Source organism: Notolepis coatsorum (assembly GCF_963971535.1).
Source record: "Notolepis coatsorum genome assembly, chromosome: 16".
Lineage (NCBI taxonomy): Eukaryota > Metazoa > Chordata > Actinopteri > Aulopiformes > Paralepididae > Notolepis > Notolepis coatsorum.
The window spans coordinates 27,493,797-27,514,975 of record NC_140180.1 but is presented as its reverse complement, the minus strand read 5'-3'; the positions used below and the strand labels follow the sequence as shown (position 1 = coordinate 27,514,975).

The 21,179-nt window shown below is 40.9% G+C and overlaps 1 protein-coding gene across 1 annotated transcript in view; it reads left to right on the top strand.

Annotated features, from left to right (window-relative positions):
- The window catches only part of tapt1a (transmembrane anterior posterior transformation 1a), a 72,477-nt gene that overhangs the window by 28,037 nt on the left and 23,261 nt on the right, over nt 1–21,179 (top strand). The window contains exons 5-12 of the mRNA XM_084331588.1: nt 2,108–2,243; nt 5,118–5,215; nt 5,411–5,480; nt 6,146–6,226; nt 7,416–7,525; nt 16,587–16,646; nt 17,093–17,161; nt 18,757–18,833. Coding sequence (XP_084187714.1) covers nt 2,108–2,243; nt 5,118–5,215; nt 5,411–5,480; nt 6,146–6,226; nt 7,416–7,525; nt 16,587–16,646; nt 17,093–17,161; nt 18,757–18,833 — 701 coding nt within the window. The remainder of the gene's footprint in view (nt 1–2,107; nt 2,244–5,117; nt 5,216–5,410; nt 5,481–6,145; nt 6,227–7,415; nt 7,526–16,586; nt 16,647–17,092; nt 17,162–18,756; nt 18,834–21,179) is intronic.

Below are 21,179 nucleotides of genomic sequence, written 5' to 3'. Positions count from 1 at the left end.
TGGGTACCTGGCAACCTGGCCCCCAAGTGAGAATCGAACCCAGGACCTTCTTCCTGTGAGGCGACAGTGTTAACCACTACACCACCATGCCGCCCACCACTCAGCGGTTAACTCTGTAGTGTGGTAGTGAAAGGGTTAACCTTATATAATGTGGTAGTGAAAGGGTTAACTACTTATGCATCAGTAAAAAATGGGGCTAGTTTTGCATAACACGCCTGACGATTGCATACCCAAAGTAATTAGCGATTTATTATACTTTATACTTATAGCACATGCAGGAGTATTGCCTCTTTAGAAAGGAAACATTCTGAACCGTCTTCCACAAAAAAAGAATCACTCTGAGTGCTAATGAAATAGTTACAGAGGTTTGAACACACTGAAGTAAAAGTTTTGTTTGCTTGCCAGATGCCTGTTTTTGAGTTCCAGCTGAGAGGTAGGAGCTGGAAAACAATGGTTCCATAGCCTGAAGTCTTATCTAGTTGATAACAATCCCACAGAAAACTTGTGTTTTACAAAGGTTTTTGTAATGTGTGTACCGGCGTTAATTCGGCATGATTATCCAAAATGGCCGTGCTGTTCCTCATTCTAGCTCCAGCTAGTTGGCCACAAACTAAGTCTGCAAAGTCAATGGAGTCAAGCTCCTGTCTGTACAAGCTGGTCCCCTCTCCTGTTACTGTAGGTGGCAGACCATACATGTGCTTTATGTCCTACATTCCATCATGTCTCCTCTCTTTTTAGGTGGCAGACCATACACGCTTAATGTCCTACATTCTATCATGTCCCCCCTCCTGTTAGGTGGCAGACCATACATGTGCTTAATGTCCTACATTCTTTCATTTCCCCCTCATGTTAGGTGGCAGACCATACATGTGCTTAATGTCCTACATTCTTTCATTTCCCCCTCATGTTAGGTGGCAGACCATACATGTGCTTAATGTCCTACATTCTATCATTTCCCCCCTCATGTTAGGTGGCAGACCATGTCCTTAACTCATTCAGCGCCAGGGATTAGACGGGTCCCGTTGTAGCAATGCCACGCTTTAAAGATAGGAGTGCGTCACCTTGTTTGTAGAGCTATATATTCTATATTATAGCTATGGATACAATACTATCTATCGTTCAATATGTGAAAAAGAATTAATTGTTTCATCCATACGTTCCCGTGTTATACCATGGTGAATATAAGTATAGTTTTAGAGTGGTCTGGGGTAATTCCCGAAAGGCTGAGTTATAGCCTTATACGTTAATTCTACTATAACCGTTGCCGTTTCTTGCCTGGACACGCTACTATTCCCAAATCAAATGTATATAATAGGTATTATGTTTCATCATGAATGCATGAAAGGGGGGGGGGGGGGGGGGGGGGGCGTTTCTGATGATTTGATTGCCAGTAACGGCATTCGTATTGAACACTAAAAACGCTGATCAGCTGGATCGGTATAATAACATTGCACGATCAAGCTAGAATTGACGTCAGATAGTCCCTACCTGTGATCGGGAGTATTCCAAAAATAATATTCCAATTGTTTGATCGCCATCTGATCTCCATCTGGTCCATGACATAACCCACTACAACATATGGATCGGGGGTATTTGACACGCTTCAATGCAATCGGGAGAACCGCTATACCCGCCCGACCCAGAAAAGTGCGCCCGGAGACATTTGACCGTTGCACAGGCCAAGATATAAGGTCCAAAGGGTGCTCGATACCGCCGTCTAGCTGGATGCGGCCGGTATTGCACTTTGGCGATCTCAGACTCATTCCCTATGGTAACACCAAGGTCCCTGGATGAATAATGAATACAAATATCGAAAAACGGGATATCTCGGGTCTGGCGTCCAAAGCATGGCGAGTTAACCCGACTTATCTCGGGTCTGGCGTCCAATGAGTTAATGTCCTGAGTCCTGTCATGTCCCCTCTCCTGTTAGGTGGCAGACCATACATGTGCTTAATGTCCTGAGTCCTATCATGCCCTCCCTCCTGTTAGGTGGCAGACCATACATGTGCTTAATGTCCTGAGTCCTATCATGCCCTCCCTCCTGTTAGGTGGCAGACCATACATGTGCTTAATGTCCTACGTCCTACCATGTCCCCCCTCCTGTTAGGTGGCAGACCGCTTGTTCTCGTCCTTCGGCCAGGACATCCTGGACGCTCTGTACTGGACAGCCACGGAGCCCAGGGAGAGGAAGAGGGACAGTATAGGAGTGATCCCTCACTTCTTCATGGCTGTCTTCTATGTTTGTATCCTTGTGCTCTACTGAGTCTACAGCTCAGCACAGTGATATAACATGTGTTGATGTAGGGCTTTAAAGGGGAATGCCACCCATTTTAAGAATTCACATATCATCACTCTCGGATGAAAACCACTTATCTCCCATTTTGGTCATTATAATTTTTTTGGGTTACATTAATGTTTACATGGTTCCCTTATGGACCTAGGACCTATGAAACTAAATACATGTTAATCTGAAAATGAGGCTGTTTTTCCCGAATTCCTGCAAAGTGAACGTTTTGGAGATAAGTGTTTTTTATCTGGCAGTGACGCTATGCTCCTCCTGTGCATCCAGGACAGTTCTGTCCGCGTTCTAGAGGCAGGACATGAGGATTAGACATTTCTTATGCAAGACATAAATTATATTCTACCCCTAAGTGCAAAGGTGCAAAGTGCAGTGCCGACTTAAAACCTTAATTTGCACATAGGAATAAGATGTGCATAAGAAATTCTCTCTCATTCTCATTATGAATTCAGCCCGACCAACCCCGCTGCTTTTCTGTGTGAACGCGGTAATTGGAATAGTTTTTATTAGAATAGTAGTTATTTCCCTACTCCTCCTCCACCACGCAGCATAAGCCTCCGGGTGGGTTATTTTTTTTATTTTATAATGTGGACCAGTACTATACTGGAGCCTCTGAGGCGGCAGTGATGTCTTATTTAAAGGTGCCGTAAGTGGATTTCTTTTTATTTTATTTTTTAAACAATGTTTTTATTGTACATTTTTTCTTTTACACAAACATACATATGTATATATACAAACAACAGCACATGACAAAAATAAAAAGACACCCTTCAATCCCCTCCCTTCCCTAATTACAACACAATTGACCTATCCGCAGACATATTACCATAGAAACAATTATTGTTGATGCTTAATTGTTAATCGTTAAAGGGGAACTATTTTCTAAATGGCCTTCCTCAGTGTCCAGTACCGTCCCCCAGCTATGTGGATTCCTATCTACAGGCTCCACGTCTCCGACTCTCAATGTCAGATTCCTCAACCACCTAATAATGTGGCAGACGGTGTGGCATTTGGCCCCAGGCCACACAGTGGTAGGAGCCCCGCCTTAATATGTCCCAAGATCCTGAGGTAGAACACTGCTGCTTTTCAGTACCTGATTAGAAATATAGAACAATGATCTTCCTATTTTCCTTTTTTTATTTTTATTTTTTTTTCCAAACCTTTCAGAGGTGTTCCATAGACTCACAGGAACTGTGTAAAAGTTCCCACACCGTGAAAGAAACAGCAAAATAGCTCTCCTTTAAATTACCTACAGTACAAGAAATCACGGAAATATCAGCACAAAAATAAAAAATAAACCAATATAAAAATACAATACAAGATACACTAATAAAATAACATAAAATGAATTAAAAAAAACCAAATAAAGATAAAAATAAACAACTGTCCTTCGGCTTCTCTACCTCCATCCACTTTTCTTCTTTATTTATTTTTTCTTCCCCTAAACCTTTCTCCCATTTTCCCTTTCCTCTCCCTTACCTTTCATGTTTCCTATCTCTCTCCTTTAGATTCTTACATTTTCCAGGAAGTGTATAAACGATGTCCATGTCCTTTCAAACTGCTCTGTTTTTCCCTTCTGTATGTATGTTAGTTTCTCCATTGCTAAGTTTTCTGACACTTCCTTTAACCACTGTTTAGCTCCTGGTCTCTGTATCTCCTTCCAGTTCAAAGCTATCACTCTCTTGGCCTGTAACAAACAAAAATTAATCAATTTCCTCTTTCTAATATAAGCTGGGAACTTCTCCGGGTATAAGTGTAGTATACATAACTTAGGATCGGTCGGGATTTCTATCTCTGTCATCTCCAATATGAGTTCCAATATCTCCTTCCAATATTCCTGTATCTTCTCACATTCCCACATACAGTGGTACAGGGTCCCCACCTCTACCCCACACCTAGTACATTCATCCGGGATCATGGGATAAAACTTGTGTAATTTCTCTGGTGTCATATATACTCTATGTATCCACTTATATTGTAGGAGTTTACATCTGGTATTAATTGAAAGTGTCTGTGACATCTCACATGCTTGTTCCCAGTTCTCTTCTGCTATTTCTACCCCCATGTCCCTCTCCCATGCCCGCAAACTGCTCAAAGAGCTCTCTTCCGATCCTGATAACAACACATCATAAAACTTGGATAATTGTCCTCTTCCCACCATATTGTTCCTCGTAAGTCTTTCTATTATGGATGTGGGTGGTTCCTCTGTGCCCCCGTGCTTTGAGACTACGTAGCTCCTGATTTGAAAGTATTTAAATCTATGTGATCTTGGGATGGAATTATCTTTGTTAATATAATAGCTCTACATTCCGACAACCATCACTGATATAGTGTTTTGGTCGTGGGTCTCCCAGTCCCTCCGCTCTGCGGTAAACAGAAAATAGATTTTATGGTATCCCGTTTCTCACTTTATCCAATCAGGAGAGAGTACTCCACACTGCAAAAATGGTCTGACAGAAATAAGAAATAAAAACATATGTGCTTGAAACAAGTAAAATAATCTGCCAGCAAGTTTGGTTTGATAAGATTTATTGTAATAAGTCAAACTATCTAGGGTTCTCTCTCCTGATTGGATAAAGTGAGAAGGGATAACAGAACATTTATTTTGTGTTTACTGCAGAGTGGAGGGACTGGGAGACCCATGTTACTCACCAAACACTCTGTGATGGCTGTCGGAATGTAGAGCTATTTAACACTTACTTATTAAAAATAATAATAATAAATACAAATACCGCTTACAGCATCTTTTAAGTTTAGTTATATGGTGTATAGCATGTCAAATACACTTGGTGCCTTCCTGAGCTTCTATCTGTCTCAGTCCTCCATGCCATTCTTATCATGGTCCAGGCCTCCACCCTCAACGTAGCCTTCAACTCACACAACAAGTCCCTGCTCACCATCATGATGTCCAACAACGTGAGTAACACGCACATACACAGACACACACACACATACAGACACACACGCACAAGCACACACACACACAGACACACACATATACAGACACATGCACATACACGGGCACACACGCTTCTTCAGATGAAATTGCAACATGTTTTTCTTATTTCATGCATCGTTAATAGATGTTCTAACATTTCCCTCATCTTACAGTTTGTGGAGATCAAAGGAAGCGTGTTTAAGAAGTTTGAGAAAAACAACCTCTTTCAGATGTCCAATAGTGGTAAGTTATTTCTTTTTTTCTTTTTTTTCTCCTCGTATTTTTTATATTCAGATCAAATTTGATTGCCTATATTTATGTCTTTCTACTATTACCTTGCTCATACCTGTACCTTCCCAATGCTGCAAAGGGATCAATAAAGGAATAAAAGTTCCAAGTTCAAATTCTTATCAATCTTATCTTATCTTAACTAATAGCAACTCCCAGATCATAACACTGGTGTTTAGTGATGACATACAATACAGTAGCCTAGGCATATTCTCTTATAACATCTGCCATAAACTGTACATTCAAAACTAGTTAAAATTCCCAGCAAACATGAGGTTAAAATTAAAGCTTCTTGCAGCTGTAATCAGGGCGGTTTGTTCTGATACAGTAGGTGGATTTGGAGACGCACTGCTATGGATGCAATGCATTCTGGACCACTGGCTTCTGTGGCCCCAAGGCAGCAGCATCTTTCCATCTCTGTTGCTGTCATTCTATACAAATGACAGGAGAGAAAAATAAGCCTTAATCATTTCCCATTCTCCACTCTCTCTCTCCACATCTCTGACAATCTCCTATTTAGCAAGCTGTGCCTGGCCCCACTGTAACTACACTATATTGTCGAGATTGTTTTTCCACAATATACTTACGGGCAGCATTGAAATTGCAATGTTTCCCCCCAGATATCAAAGAACGCTTCACAAACTATGTACTCCTGCTCATCGTTTGCCTCAGGAATATGGAGCAGTTCTCGTGGAACCCAGGTACCCGTTTACTACTTTTCATAATGTATCGAATAAACACTTCACAGATTTAATATAGCAATCATATAGGAATTTTAAATGGCTAATGTTTTTCTTTTTATTACACACCAACCAGTAATGCATATCACCTCAAGATGAATCATTGCATTTCGGCTATTTCCTAAGTACAATATAAGCTATGCAGTATGTTGAACTACTGTATGTCCAAAAGTACAATATAAGTACAATGTAAGCTATGAAACAACATACATATCATAGAGCCTGGGCGAATACCAACATGGAATTTACTATATCAAAATGACATCATCAGCCCAGTGAATCCTGGAATTCTGAAATCCAGACTATGGAAACGAGAAATATCTGTGTTATAATTGCCAATTGTGTAGTACTGACTCATATAAGTTGGCCTCGGGCTCTACTAAATGAGATGCATGTTGTCTTGTGGTGTCGGCTGTAATGTAATGCAGGATGACATGCTGCTCTAGTAATCAGTCACAGCAGTCAAAGAACAGATGCGCGTTATACAGTATATACTGTATATATGCAGTATATCAAGGCAAAATATAAAAGCTCAAACAGCAATGCACCAACTCATACAGATATGTATAAAAAGAACAATCAAGATGCTATAAAGAGCAATATGAATATAGATTAAAATAATAATAGCCTTTATTGGCAGATAAGCAGATGTCTAAATATGATCAGATTTGAAGTGTCTTATTCCAACGGCGTGATAGAAGAAGTCTTTAATTGTCATGCAGCAGCACACGCATGTAAGATGGGCGACACACAGGAACACACACATGGATGCATTGGGTCGCAGATGAAATGCCTCTCTGCGTTTGACCCACCCCATCGTCCTTCTCCCCAAGGGCAGCCGGGAGCAGACACGGGCTGTGGCGTGGGGCCGCCCCCGGGGACCAATCCAAATGCTCCTGTCTGTCTTCGTCAGTAACGCGACAGCATTAGCGATCTGTTCTGCATGTTTTTCCATTGGGTTTATCTCTTTTTTGGGGGGGGGGGTGACCCTTACGAGCACAGGGAGAACATGCAAACTCCACATGGAAAGGCCCGGGAGATACCCCACCTGGGTACCTGGCAACCCGGTCCCCAAGTGGGTTATCGAACCCAGGGCATTCTTGCTGTGTTAATCTTTGTAATGTAATGTCTTGTGGTCGTTGTTCCCCAGACCACCTCTGGGTGTTGTTCCCGGACGTCTTCATGGTCATCACCTCTGAGATCGCTGTGGACGTCATCAAGCACGCCTTCATCACCAAGTTCAACGACATCAACGCAGAGGTGAGGATCCCACGCTTGTGGTTGGAAGGCGGAGTCTCGTTTACAGTCTTTTGAAGTGACAAAATTATGTTTTGGAAATCAATTGTTCCCCAAGGTATGATTTACCTATTCGGTGAAATATGTTCAATTCATCCTGGAACATAAATACACAAGGAATGCATTTGACCCCAAAACCCTGTTGGTGGGTGAGATATGTGGGCGGGGAGAGAAAAGAGAGGGCTCTTCAGAGAGGGCTCTGCTTCCTTCACGTCTGAGGGATCATTTTGCAGTTGGTCTTCTTCACTAGATTTCATGGTGGTTTAAGCAGCAGAAATAGCATTTCAGTGTTTAGCCAGCTGTCCACATTGTGCCATGCCTCTCCATAGCGTGCCATAGCCACCCCCCCCCCAAACACACACACTGCATCCCACCTCCTAATTTAAAACACAGCAAAATAACCCAATACCAGAATCTCACCATCACTGTAGAGGTGGGCTTTCTCACCATTTACATTTACATTTACATTTGGTCATTTAGCTGACGCTTTTATCCAAAGCGACTTACAAGTTTTGTACAACAAGACAGCAGGAAGGGTACAACTCTATCAGCTGAGTAACAATGTTCATCAACGTGTTGAGTGCTATAGTGTAGGTTAGTATATTAGGACAAGTGCATGACAATAAGGTTAGTTAGGTTTAGAGTTATTTTTTTCCATTTAATTTCATTACAGATAATGATTGAAGAAGTGCGTTTTTAGTCGACGGCGAAAGATTGGACTGGTTTCGGCTGTCCTAACTGTGGTGGGAAGTTCGTTCCACCATTGTGGGGCAAGGACCGAGAATAGGCGACTTCTTTTTGATGACCCTCCCGGAGCTCGGATAGGAGTAGGTCTGAGGCGGCCAGAAGGGGTCTTGAGGGTGTGTAGTTAGAGACCATTGACCGGAGGTAGGCGGGAGCCGTTCCCTTCGCCGCATGATATGCTAGGTCGAGGGCCTTGAAGCGGATTCGTGCGGCCATGGGGAGCCAGTGCAGGTCCCTGAGAAGTGGGGTGACATGGGCTGACTTCGGTAGGTTTGAGATCAGGCGGGCCGCTGCATGTATCCCCTTGCCCCACTTTGCCTTTTATGTCTCTGTCTGTGTTTTGTGTATTTTTGTATGTTTGTTTTTGTTTTTGCTGCCATTTTGGCCAGGTCTTGCTCGAAAAAGAGATCTTTGATCTCAAGTGACTACCTGGTAAAATAAAGGTAAAATAATTCTGAATGAGTTGAAGAGGCTTGGTGGCAGTGGCCAGGAGGCCAGCAAGCAGTGCGTTGCAGTAGTTGAGGCGGGAGATGACTGTTGATTGGATGAGGTGTTGGGTCGCTTCTTTTGTCAGAAAGGGGCGGATCCTTCTGACGTTGCTCAGGAGTAATCTGCAGGTTGTGGTTGTCGCTGTGACATGAGCGGAGAAGTTCAACTGGTCGTCGAGGACAACACCAAGGTTCTTGGAGGTCGGGGACGCGGTCACAGTTGAATTCACCACCAACCCCTTTTACATTTAGTCATTTAGTTGACTCTTTTATCCAAAGCGACTTACAAGTTCTGTACAACAGCAGGAAGGGTACAACTCTGGCAGCTAAGGGCAACTAACATTGGTAAATGGTGCATTTATATAGAGCTTTTATTCCAAGCGCTTTACAATTTGTTCCTCACATTTTATTCATTCACTCACACCGACGTGGTGGCAACCATGCAAGGTGCCAACCTGCTCATCGGGAGCAGTTAGGAGTTAAGTGTCTTGCTCAAGGACACTTCGACACACTGCCTGGGAGGAGCAGGAATCTAACCGGGAACCTCCGGATTACCAGACAACTGCTCTACCTTCTGAGCCACTGTCACCCCATCAAACAGTGTCGAACTTGAGTGCATATAGTGTTGAATGCTTTTAATGTTACCATGTCAATTTTGAGATCAGAATTATGAGGTTATGATATTTAGCTTGACTATTCTGCACACGCTCTCTTATTTTGCCAATAACATTGGGCCTCATTCACCAATACTCTCTTAACTCTCTCTTATATTTTTTCTTAACTGTCTGTTAAGAGAAAAATAAGAAGAGCCACCGCCGCATTCATCAACCCGTTCTGTTGAATGATGGTGTGTTGACTGATGAATCCCACTCATTCTTAAACTGAAATGCACGTTCTCATTCATTGAATTTGCATAAAGACATGCCCCACCAGCTCCTTATAAAGCAAGGTTTGGCATTGCACTGCACCATGCTGATCCATTCAACAGGTAGCGCGGAAGCCATTCTTCTATTATTCTAATGTTTTTTTAAATGTTTTATTAGGTATTATAGTAGTAAGTCCTACTGTAGAACATGACATATTAGAATGACATCTCATTTACATGTAGTAATGTCAATACTGAACGACTGCGCGATTGTCAAGAGCCAATAATTTAGTAATGTCAATACTGAACGACTGTGCGATTGTCAAGAGCCAATCGCGCAGTCGTTCAGTATTGACATTACTAAATGAGATGTCATGCTAATATGTCATGTTCTACAGTAGGACTTACTACTATAATACAGAATAAAACAAGAGGAAATCTGTTCTTATATCGCTTTGTGAATGAGGCCCATTGTCTCACATTGCCAGACCTAACTGTACTCTGTGTTTTAGTGCTGTTCAGTTCAGTTCAGAGTTTTTATTTGCCACATGGAATCATACAATCATAGTTTCTTCATTACACAATCATAAATAGTCATTCCATGGACAAAAGGAGCAGGAAGAAGAATAAATCTTATAGTTACCTGCCCCTTATTCCTAGACTAACAAGTATTTACTTAATGGTCGGCGTACAACCTAATTTACACAAATAATTTATACCATTATAAAAGAAACGCACAATCCACAGTTAAACAAGAAAAAATTAAATAATAATAATAATGATAAAGAATAAAGAATAAAAGAAAGAGAAGAAGAAAAAAAGAAAAGATCTCACTATTCAGATCACATTTGATTTTCATACTGACTAAATATTTTTTTTTATAATTTTTTTTGAATTGATAAACACTATTACATCCCTTAAGCTCGCTATGGAGAGAATTCCACAACTTTACACCAATAACTGAAGGACACATCTGTTTAAGTGTGGTACGTGCAAACTGATGTTTAAAATTGTATTTTCTCCTACTAAACTCACTTTCTAAATGAAAAAGATTTTGTAGTTTTTCTGGCAGTGTATTATTTCTTGCCCTAAACATAATTAACATTGTTTGAAACTTAACCATGTCTTCAAGTTTAATTATTCTAGATTTAATAAATAATATATTTGTGTGTTCTCGATAACTCACTTTATGTGTGATTCGTACAGCCCTCTTCTGTAGTATATATAATGGTTTTATATTAGTCCCATAAGTATTCCCCCATACTTCAACACAATAACTGATATAAGGTGAGATGAGTGAGCAGTAGAGTGTTCTCATTGCCTCATACTCTTAACACATCCTTTACTTTATTCATAACAAAAATACTCTTGGACATCTTTTTTTTAACGTGTGCTATGTGCGATTTCCATGTTAATTTATCATCCATAATCACACCAAGAAAACGAAATTCATTAACTCTCTATATCAACTCCATCTATGGTCAGTACTATATTTTCATCTAGTTTTCGATTGCCAAAAATCATAAATTTAGTTTTTTTCAGATTCAGTGATAGCTTATTTACATCAAACCATTTCTTTAGCTTTGTCATTTCATACACCAGTGGTTCTCAAACTTTTTACACCAAGTACCACCTGAGAACGTAGCTGGCTCTCCAAGTACCACCATATGACCGGCGTTAAAATACAGTCTATTAGCTATGCACAGTTCACGCAGGAGGCAAATGTATTCCTAATACCATTATTTATTGTTAACTTTTGTCAGACACAGCCACAATGTACAAAGGGATAGCACTAGAACTAGCAAACGCTTCCACACAACTCATACAATGCAAGGGGCATTGAGAACATAATAACTAACATTCTCACATAGCAAGTGAGAAAATTAAGAACAACTGTATTTCAGCAAATTTACTTAATTCTCTCTCTATCTTTCTCTCTCTCTCTCTCTCTCTCACTCTCTCTCTCTCTCTCTCTCTCTCTCTCACACAGCAAGCAATTGTCCGTCATTCTCTCTCACACTCACACACACACACACACACACACACACACAATTATTTTGTTACAAAAACTTAATTTCCTGCATTCTGGTGCAGGAATTTTTGAATTTTTACCCTTTAAATGCCAGTGTTTGTGATGGGCATCACAAATTATTGTAAAAAAGAAAAGAAAACACATATTCAATACATTTTTGAATGTTTACCCTTTAAATGCCAGTTTGTGTGATGGCATCACAAATTATTGTTAAAGAAAACACAAAAAGTAAAATATTTACAATATATCAAATGCAAAGTAAATTTTTCTGGGGGGGATTATTACAGGCTAGGCATGTGTCAATGATTCAACCAACTCTTTTCAGAAAAGTGGGAGTATTTCATTTTTTATCTGACATTACAAGAAATCTAAAAATAAATGGTTATGATCAGGCTGAAGTTGAATTAAAGATTTATGACTGTTTAGACTGCATTACTCTCCGTCACAGTGATCTCCTGGTTGTTCCCCACTTAGATTATCTAACTATTGCGCTGCCGCAAGCAGAAACACTGGCCTGGCCTGCTTCTAAGTTCAGTGGCCTGACTGCAAAAAAAAAAAAAAAAATCTTTTTTTTAGCTTTTTTGGAAATGTTTTCAAGTACCACCAGCAGTACCACCAAGTACCACTAGTGGTACGCGTACCACAGTTTGAGAACCACTGTCATACACAATATGAACAAACAATGCCAGCACAGGAGAAATGTCTCGTCATTGCACATTCCGGCTTGTTTGTTTTTCTCAAACCAATCACACTCCTCCAGGACAGTGCTAAGCCCCAAAATGCACCTTGCAAAATGCCGTAGGGGGGAAAAATGTGTCTTCGTCTAAAGTTCTTTCCCACAAGACTTGTTGTTGCTGACCGTTTCATGGGTCAGGGGTTTTGAAAACAGTGAGTGGAAGGGGAGGATAATTAAGACAAAAACAATCGGACAATGGAATACGCTTATACGCCCCTGTCAACATCCTGTGAGTCAAGCAACCAATAACGTAACATGTCTTTAAGAAACTCAAAGTTAATATTCAGACTCTATCTCTCTGATCCCCTTCCTTTGTTTACTCTTGTGGATTAAAGTGGAGGACGCTATGGTTAGTGGATATTATTTTACAGTAGCAGGGTTGAATACACCAGTTAATTACAAAGTAGGGATACATCAGTTAATTACAAAGTAAAGTGTGAACTGTATAAACTGATAGGCTGGCCCTCCCTCCACACTAGGCCACTTCATCGTTGGCTTCCACCTATCTACAACATTCTACTAGGGACACCTCAATACCTCTCCAGCCTCCTGCACCTTTCCCATAACAACTACCGCCTGAGGTTCAGTGATCTCTATCTATTACCAAGGCCCGCACTGACTTTGGTCAGAATTCCTTTAGTTTTGCTGGAACAAATGACTGGAACTCTCTCCAAAACTCCCTTAAACGTTCAGCTCTTCCATCATTCCATGTGTTTAAGCAGAAACTGCAACAGTCCCTAGCTGACTGTCGTACATGTTGATTCCCCTTCTCCTCACTGTATATATCGCTAGTAGTTATTTAGGCCGTTTCTAACTTCATTGTCTTTACCTCATTGAATGCGTGTCTTGGATTCATGTGTACAGTTTTGTTTTGTTTTTAGTTTTAGTTTTAGTTTTGTTTTTACTTCTGCTGGGGCCTCTTGCCAGGTCATCATTGTAAACACATTTACATTTAGTAATTTAGCTGACGCTTTTATTCAAAGATCTACACGACAAGTCAGCAGGAAGGGTACAACTCTTTCAGCCGAGTAACAATGTTCATCAAACTGTGTTGAAACTTGCATAGTAGTAGAGACATATTGGTATAGGTAGTAATATAGACAAGGAAGATTAATTAGTGGAAGAGTGCATGATGGTAGAAGACAGTAAGAAGGTTAAATGAGAAGCTGTTCTCAATTGATCTTCCTGGTATAAATATAGGTAAAATAAAAAAGTGAGTTGCACAGTTAAACCTCCCCATGGTAAAACATGCAGTTAAACCTCCCCATGGTAAAACATGCTGTTAAACCTCCTCATGGTAAAACATGCAGTTAAACCTCCCCATGGTAAAACATGCTGTTAAACCTCCTCATGGTAAAACATGCAGTTAAACCTCCTCATGGTAAAACATGCTGTTAAACCTCCTCATGGTAAAACATGCTGTTAAACCTCCCCATGGTAAAACATGCAGTTAAACCTCCCCATGGAAAAACATGCTGTTAAACCTCCCCATGGTAAAACATGCTGTTAAACCTCCCCCTGGTAAACATGCTGTTAAACCTCCCCCTGGTAAAACATGCAGTTAAACCTCCCCATGGTAACACATGCTGTTAAACCTCCCCATGGTAAAACATGCAGTTAAACCTCCTCATGGTAAAACATGCAGTTAAACCTCCCCATGGTAAAACATGCTGTTAAACCTCCCCATGGTAAAACATGCTGTTAAACCTCCCCATGGTAAAACATGCTGTTAAACCTCCCCATGGTAAAACATGCTGTTAAACCTCCTCATGGTAAAACATGCTGTTAAACCTCCTCATGGTAAAACATGCTGTTAAACCTCCCCATGGTAAAACATGCAGTTAAACCTCCCCATGGTAAAACATGCTGTTAAACCTCCCCATGGTAAAACATGCTGTTAAACCTCCCCCTGGTAAACATGCTGTTAAACCTCCCCCTGGTAAAACATGCAGTTAAACCTCCCCATGGTAACACATGCTGTTAAACCTCCCCATGGTAAAACATGCAGTTAAACCTCCTCATGGTAAAACATGCAGTTAAACCTCCCCATGGTAAAACATGCTGTTAAACCTCCCCATGGTAAAACATGCTGTTAAACCTCCCCATGGTAAAACATGCTGTTAAACCTCCTCATGGTAAAACATGCTGTTAAACCTCCTCATGGTAAAACATGCTGTTAAACCTCCCCATGGTAAAACATGCTGTTAAACCTCCCCCTGGTAAAACATGCTGTTAAACCTCCACATGGTAAAACATGCTGTTAAACCTCCCCATGGTAAAACATGCTGTTAAACCTCCCCATGGTAAAACATGCTGTTAAACCTCCCCCTTGTAAAACATGCAGTTAAACCTCCTCATGGTAAAACATGCACTGTTAAACCTCCTCATGGTAAAACATGCTGTTAAACCTCCCCCTTGTAAAACATGCAGTTAAACCTCCTCATGGTAAAACATGCACTGTTAAACCTCCTCATGGTAAAACATGCTGTTAAACCTCCTCATGGTAAAACATGCAGTTAAACCTCCCCATGGTAAAACATGCAGTTAAACCTCCCCATGGTAAAACATGCTGTTAAACCTCCTCATGGTAAAACATGCTGTTAAACCTCCCCATGGTAAAACATGCTGTTAAACCTCCTCATGGTAAAACATGCTGTTAAACCTCCCCCTGGTAAAACATGCACTGTTAAACCTCCCCCTGGTAAAACATGCTGTTAAACCTCCCCATGGTAAAACATGCAGTTAAACCTCCCCATGGTAAAACATGCACTGTTAAACCTCCCCCTGGTAAAACATGCTGTTAAACCTCCTCATGGTAAAACATGCTGTTAAACCTCCCCCTGGTAAAACATGCTGTTAAACCTCCCCATGGTAAAACATGCTGTTAAACCTCCTCATGGTAAACATGCAGTTAAACCTCCCCCTGGTAAAACATGCTGTTAAACCTCCCCATGGTAAAACATGCTGTTAAACCTCCCCATGGTAAAACATGCTGTTAAACCTCCCCATGGTAAAACATGCTGTTAAACCTCCTCATGGTAAAACATGCTGTTAAACCTCCTCATGGTAAAACATGCACTGTTAAACCTCCTCATGGTAAAACATGCGCTGTTAAACCTCCCCATGGTAAAACATGCTGTTAAACCTCCTCATGGTAAAACATGCTGTTAAACCTCCCCATGGTAAAACATGCTGTTAAACCTCCCCATGGTAAAACATGCTGTTAAACCTCCCCATGGTAAAACATGCTGTTAAACCTCCCCATGGTAAAACATGCTGTTAAACCTCCCCATGGTAACACATGCTGTTAAACCTCCCCATGGTAAAACATGCTGTTAAACCTCCTCATGGTAAAACATGCTGTTAAACCTCCCCATGGTAAAACATGCTGTTAAACCTCCCCATGGTAAAACATGCTCTGTTAAACCTCCCCCTTGTAAAACATGCTGTTAAACCTCCCCATGGTAAAACATGCTGTTAAACCTCCCCCTGGTAAAACATGCTCTGTTAAACCTCCCCCTTGTAAAACATGCTGTTAAACCTCCCCATGGTAAAACATGCACTGGGCTTCTCGGTTACCAGTTTGGCGTTCTGTTGTTTGTTGGTTTGTTTGATTTGTCACGTATAAAGTACATGTACATTACAAGTGAAATTCTTGGTTCTGTATGAGCCCCCTGAGAATGTGCTTCATACAGTAAAAAGAAAAGTCCAAACACTATACAAAATATTAGTGGTGCACGATATATCGGCCGATATGGTAATTTGTTTACACATCGGTATCGTTCCGATGTCAAAATATAATATCGGCCGCCGATATAATACCAATACTTTTGGCTTTGGCCATTTAAGGCCTACTACTGTACTTTAAAGTTTTGAACTGTTGTACAATGTTCACAGAATACAGTGACTTGGTCTCAAGTGAGTGAGAATACTCAGGGTTGGCTTATCCATACTGTGAATTCAGGACACACATTATTTAACATGTTTTGGTCTTAAATTGTTTCAAAATATCAGCTCTTTATTTGATTATCATAAAAAAGTGTTTTCTATACAGAGATATCGACATCTGTAAATATCGGCATCGGCCAGAACAGCAATATTAATATCGCTTTTAATTGTCGCTTTTCTGTCTCTAAGTCTGCGCATTCTGTCTCTCCCAGGTGTACAGTGAATACAGAGCCAGCCTGGCCTTCGAACTCGTCAGCAGCCGACAGAAGAATGTAGGCATCTCTCCTTTTTATTTTTTACCACCGCCATTACGCCCACAGTAAACTGCATTAGGCCCACTGGGATAATCAGTGTGTGTTGTTGAGTGGTGTAATCTGTCCCTGTGTGTCACTTTGCAGGCTTCCTCAGATTACAGTGTGTGTTGATGAGTGGTGTAATTTGTCCCTGTGTGTCACCTTGCAGGCTTCCTCAGATTACAGTGTGTGTTGTTGAGTGGTATAATCTGTCCCTGTGTGTCACCTTGCAGGCTTGTACAGATTACAGTGTGTGTTGTTGAGTGGTGTAATTTGTCCCTGTGTGTCACCTTGCAGGCTTGCTCAGATTACAGTGTGTGTTGTTGAGTGGTGTAATCTGTCCCTGTGTGTCACCTTGCAGGCTTGCACAGATTACAGTGTGTGTTGTTGAATGGTGTAATCTGTCCCTGTGTGTCACTTTGCAGGCTTGCACAGATTACAGTGACTCAGTCTCCAGGAGGATGGGCTTCATCCCGCTGCCTCTCGCAGTGCTGGTAAGAAAGGCCCTAATCATTGTGAATAACGCACTACGCTCTTTTATCTGCCGTTATCTGTCTGTCTATTCCTGTCCGCCATCTTTTTGATGTTATTCCTTAAAAGGTGTAATTGCATGCAAACTCAAGGGATGCACCGATACCACTTATTCCCTGCTGATAGTGATTATATTAAGCCTTTCACTACCACACTACTACCAAATGGTTAACCCTTTCACTGCCACACGACAAATGGTTAACCCTTTAATTACCACACTACGGTGGTAGTTAACCATCTGTAGTGTGGTAGTGAAAGGTTAACCTTCTGTAGTGTGGTAGTGAAAGGGTTAATGCTATTAATATAGTATTCTATTATTAACTTTTTTTGTGTCATTCAGTACATAGTTCTGTATTGACTTTAGTCCATTCGTTTGGTGTCACTGGACAAAAGTGATTGAGATATAAATACATGTTTCTTCATTAAAGAGATCTAACATGTTTCTACCGGTACTGTATGTCCCATAGATACAGAAAAGTACGTCTTTTTGCTCCCTGACATTTTACAAATGGCTCGTGGGATCGTATTCTATTATTGGAGAGATCCTCTGGTACAGCAGTGCCGCCTGATATCCAATGACCACATGTTGGTATAGGGGCATTCTCACCTAATGCATCACCATTAACCCATTCCGTGCCAACCATGAGTATAGTCGGGTTAACTCGCCATCGCTTCCGTGCCAATCACGAGTATAGTCTGGTTTTAATCGTTATTTCTTTTATTAGCGATACCCATTCATTTTTCATCCATCCAGCCTGACGTTATCATTGGGAATGGGTCTGAGCTCGCAAAGGGCAAATACCGCCGCCTATCGTCTCCCGGATGGTATTGCACATCATTGGATTGGATTGGCTGGGACTGTGCATAAAAAAAACTTTGGATCAATGGACACGATCGATATTTGGAATGGCGATCACGAATTGGATTAATCTTTTTGCATGACATCAGATGTGAGGTAAGGCCTTTATGTTACGAATCTTGGGGTAATCGGATGTTCCTATCACCGCCATCGGAGCGCGCACGCGCGCGTGTGTGTGTAAGGTTCGCGCCGACCAAAGTACGGAGAAGCGATTTTTCAGACCGCGCTTCTCTTCGTGCATAAGGACACATATCATATCGATAATCTAGCGTTTATTTGAAAACGGTTCTGAAATCAAGCGACAAATGGCACGATTTCTAAGGAAATACATTTAAGCTCGATTTGCTGGAGTTTATTGAGATGAGATCGAACGCTCTAGAAATATATTGGTATTCATCACGGTATAAAATGGAAATTTATTATGAAAAAATTATCTTTTTCGTGCATGTTTACTGGAAGCAACTCATTGACGATCACTGTTATTTAGATCTATTGCTATTATATTTGATATGTTTTAAGTACTCGGAAATACGTCCTATTCTCCATTGGATATAGCATTGGCACGGAAGGGCCATCAGCAGAGGGCGCTGTTGGCCCGGAATGAGTTAAGCATAAATAACCGTGTTCAAATTGCTGAATGTTATTGTGCATATATTGTCTATTTCTCCGTCCTTGATTCCGGTGTGTTGTGTTCAACAGCTTATCCGGGTGGTGATGAGTTCAGTTAAAGTACAGGGAGCACTTTCATACTCCTGCCTCTTCCTCTTCTACCTTGGGTAAGAATTAAAACATTCTGTTTACATCAACCCTTAGTCTTTTTGTGTTGTCTGTGACGGTGATGAAGTCATAGGAGTTATTACATTATTGTGACGCGTTTTGTTATGATCTACCCATCTCAACGCCAAAATGTGATGTAACCTGACCTCAGCCCACTTACTTCCATGCTTGTCGTAATGGGATTATTGTTTTCAATTTCGAAATGTACAGTAGATGCTTGTCCAAGTTGTAATACCACTCTACAATACTGGTCTCAGCATCCAGTATCATTTACCGTATTGTGCCGAATATGAGAAAGAAATCAGAAAAACATGTGTTTTCGGGGTCTAGACTTTTAAATGTCATTATACGTTCACAACAACAGATCGCACAACGATATGTTTCCCAAGCGAGTCACCGCCTTTCTCTCTGTATCTCCCTCTCCCTCTCACACACGCAGCCTGCAGTGACGGGTGCAAAAAAAAATTAACGCACATACACACCTGCGGATCACCTTGGATACCCACGCTCTGAGCAAAAGCATGGAAGAATCTTATCTAGTACTAGCTCTCTATCCATCGCGCTGCGTTCCTTCACTCTAAGATTTAGGCAGTAGATGTTATGGAAAATATTAAAGGACAAAAGTTGAGCCGTTGTATAAATCATTCTGAGTCGAGTTATTACAAAATAGAAAGCATAGGTTAATTATTTCTCTGTGGCCACAGTAAAAGCGGCCACTTTGCGAACCGCGACAAGCTTTTCTATGACTGTTTGCATTTTTTAGGTAGTGTTTTTGGGCTCACAATCTTCTAACATTACACCCTGTAACATAATATTTCTTGGCAATTTGTCTATTAATTAATTAATTCTGCGTTAACACAACTGAAACAAAAAGCAGATTGCTCAAAGGAGCTGTGAAACCCCAAAAACAAATGTCTACCTGGCACACTGTGTACTGGCTGTGGTCACTGGGAAGCCATAAGGGGTTACAGGAGCTTAGGTGTTGGCAGGCACACTGGAAGTCACAGTCCTCAGGACGCTTATGGTTTGAAGTCACAGTCCTCTGGCTGCCTTGTTTATAATTTCATTCATTCATTCATTCATTCATTCATTCATTCATTCACCCACCTTGTTTATGGCTTAAATTCACATTCCTCTGGCCACCTTGTTTATCATTTTAAATCACATTCCTCTGGCTGCCTTGTTCATAATTTGAAGTCACAGTCCTCTGACCGCATTTTTTATAATTTGAAGTCACAGTCCTCTGGCTGCCTTGTTTATAATTTCATTCATTCATTCATTCATTCATTCATTCATTCATTCATTCATTCATTCATTCATTCACCCACCTTGTTTATGGCTTAAATTCACAGTCCTCTGGCCACCTTGTTTATAATTTGAAGTCACAGTCCTCTGGCCGCCTTGTTTATAATTTGAAGTCACAGTCCTCTGGCTGCCTTGTTTATGGTTTAAATTCACATTCCTCTGACCGCCTTGTTTATGTTTTGAAGTCACAGTCCTCTGACCGCCTTATTTCTAATTTGAAGTCACAGTCCTCTGGCCGCCTTGTTTATAATTTGAAGTCACAGTGCTCTGGCTGCCTTGTTTATAATTTGAAGTCACAGTCCTCTGGCCGCCTTGTTTATAATTTGAAGTCACAGTCCTCTGGCCGCCTTGTTTATAATTTGAAGTCACAGTCCTCTGGCTGCCTTGTTTATAATTTGAAGTCACAGTCCTCTGGCCGCCTTGTTTATAATTTGATTCATTCATTCATTCAGTCACCTTGTTTTTAATTTTAAGTCACAGTCCTCTGGCTGCCTTGGTTCTAATTTTAAGTCACAGTTCTCTGGCCGCCTTGTTTATAATTTGATTCATTCATTCAGTCACCTTGTTTTTAATTTTAAGTCACAGTCCTCTGGCTGCCTTGGTTCTAATTTTAAGTCACAGTCCTCTGGCCGCCTTGTTTATGGTTTGAAGTCACATTCCTCTGGCCACCTTGTTTATCATTTTAAATCACATTCCTCTGGCTGCCTTGTTCATAATTTGAAGTCACAGTCCTCTGACCGCATTTTTTATAATTTGAAGTCACAGTCCTCTGGCTGCCTTGTTTATAATTTCATTCATTCATTCATTCATTCATTCATTCATTCATTCATTCATTCATTCACCCACCTTGTTTATGGCTTAAATTCACAGTCCTCTGGCCACCTTGTTTATAATTTGAAGTCACAGTCCTCTGGCCGCCTTGTTTATAATTTGAAGTCACAGTCCTCTGGCTGCCTTGTTTATGGTTTAAATTCACATTCCTCTGACCGCCTTGTTTATGTTTTGAAGTCACAGTCCTCTGACCGCCTTATTTCTAATTT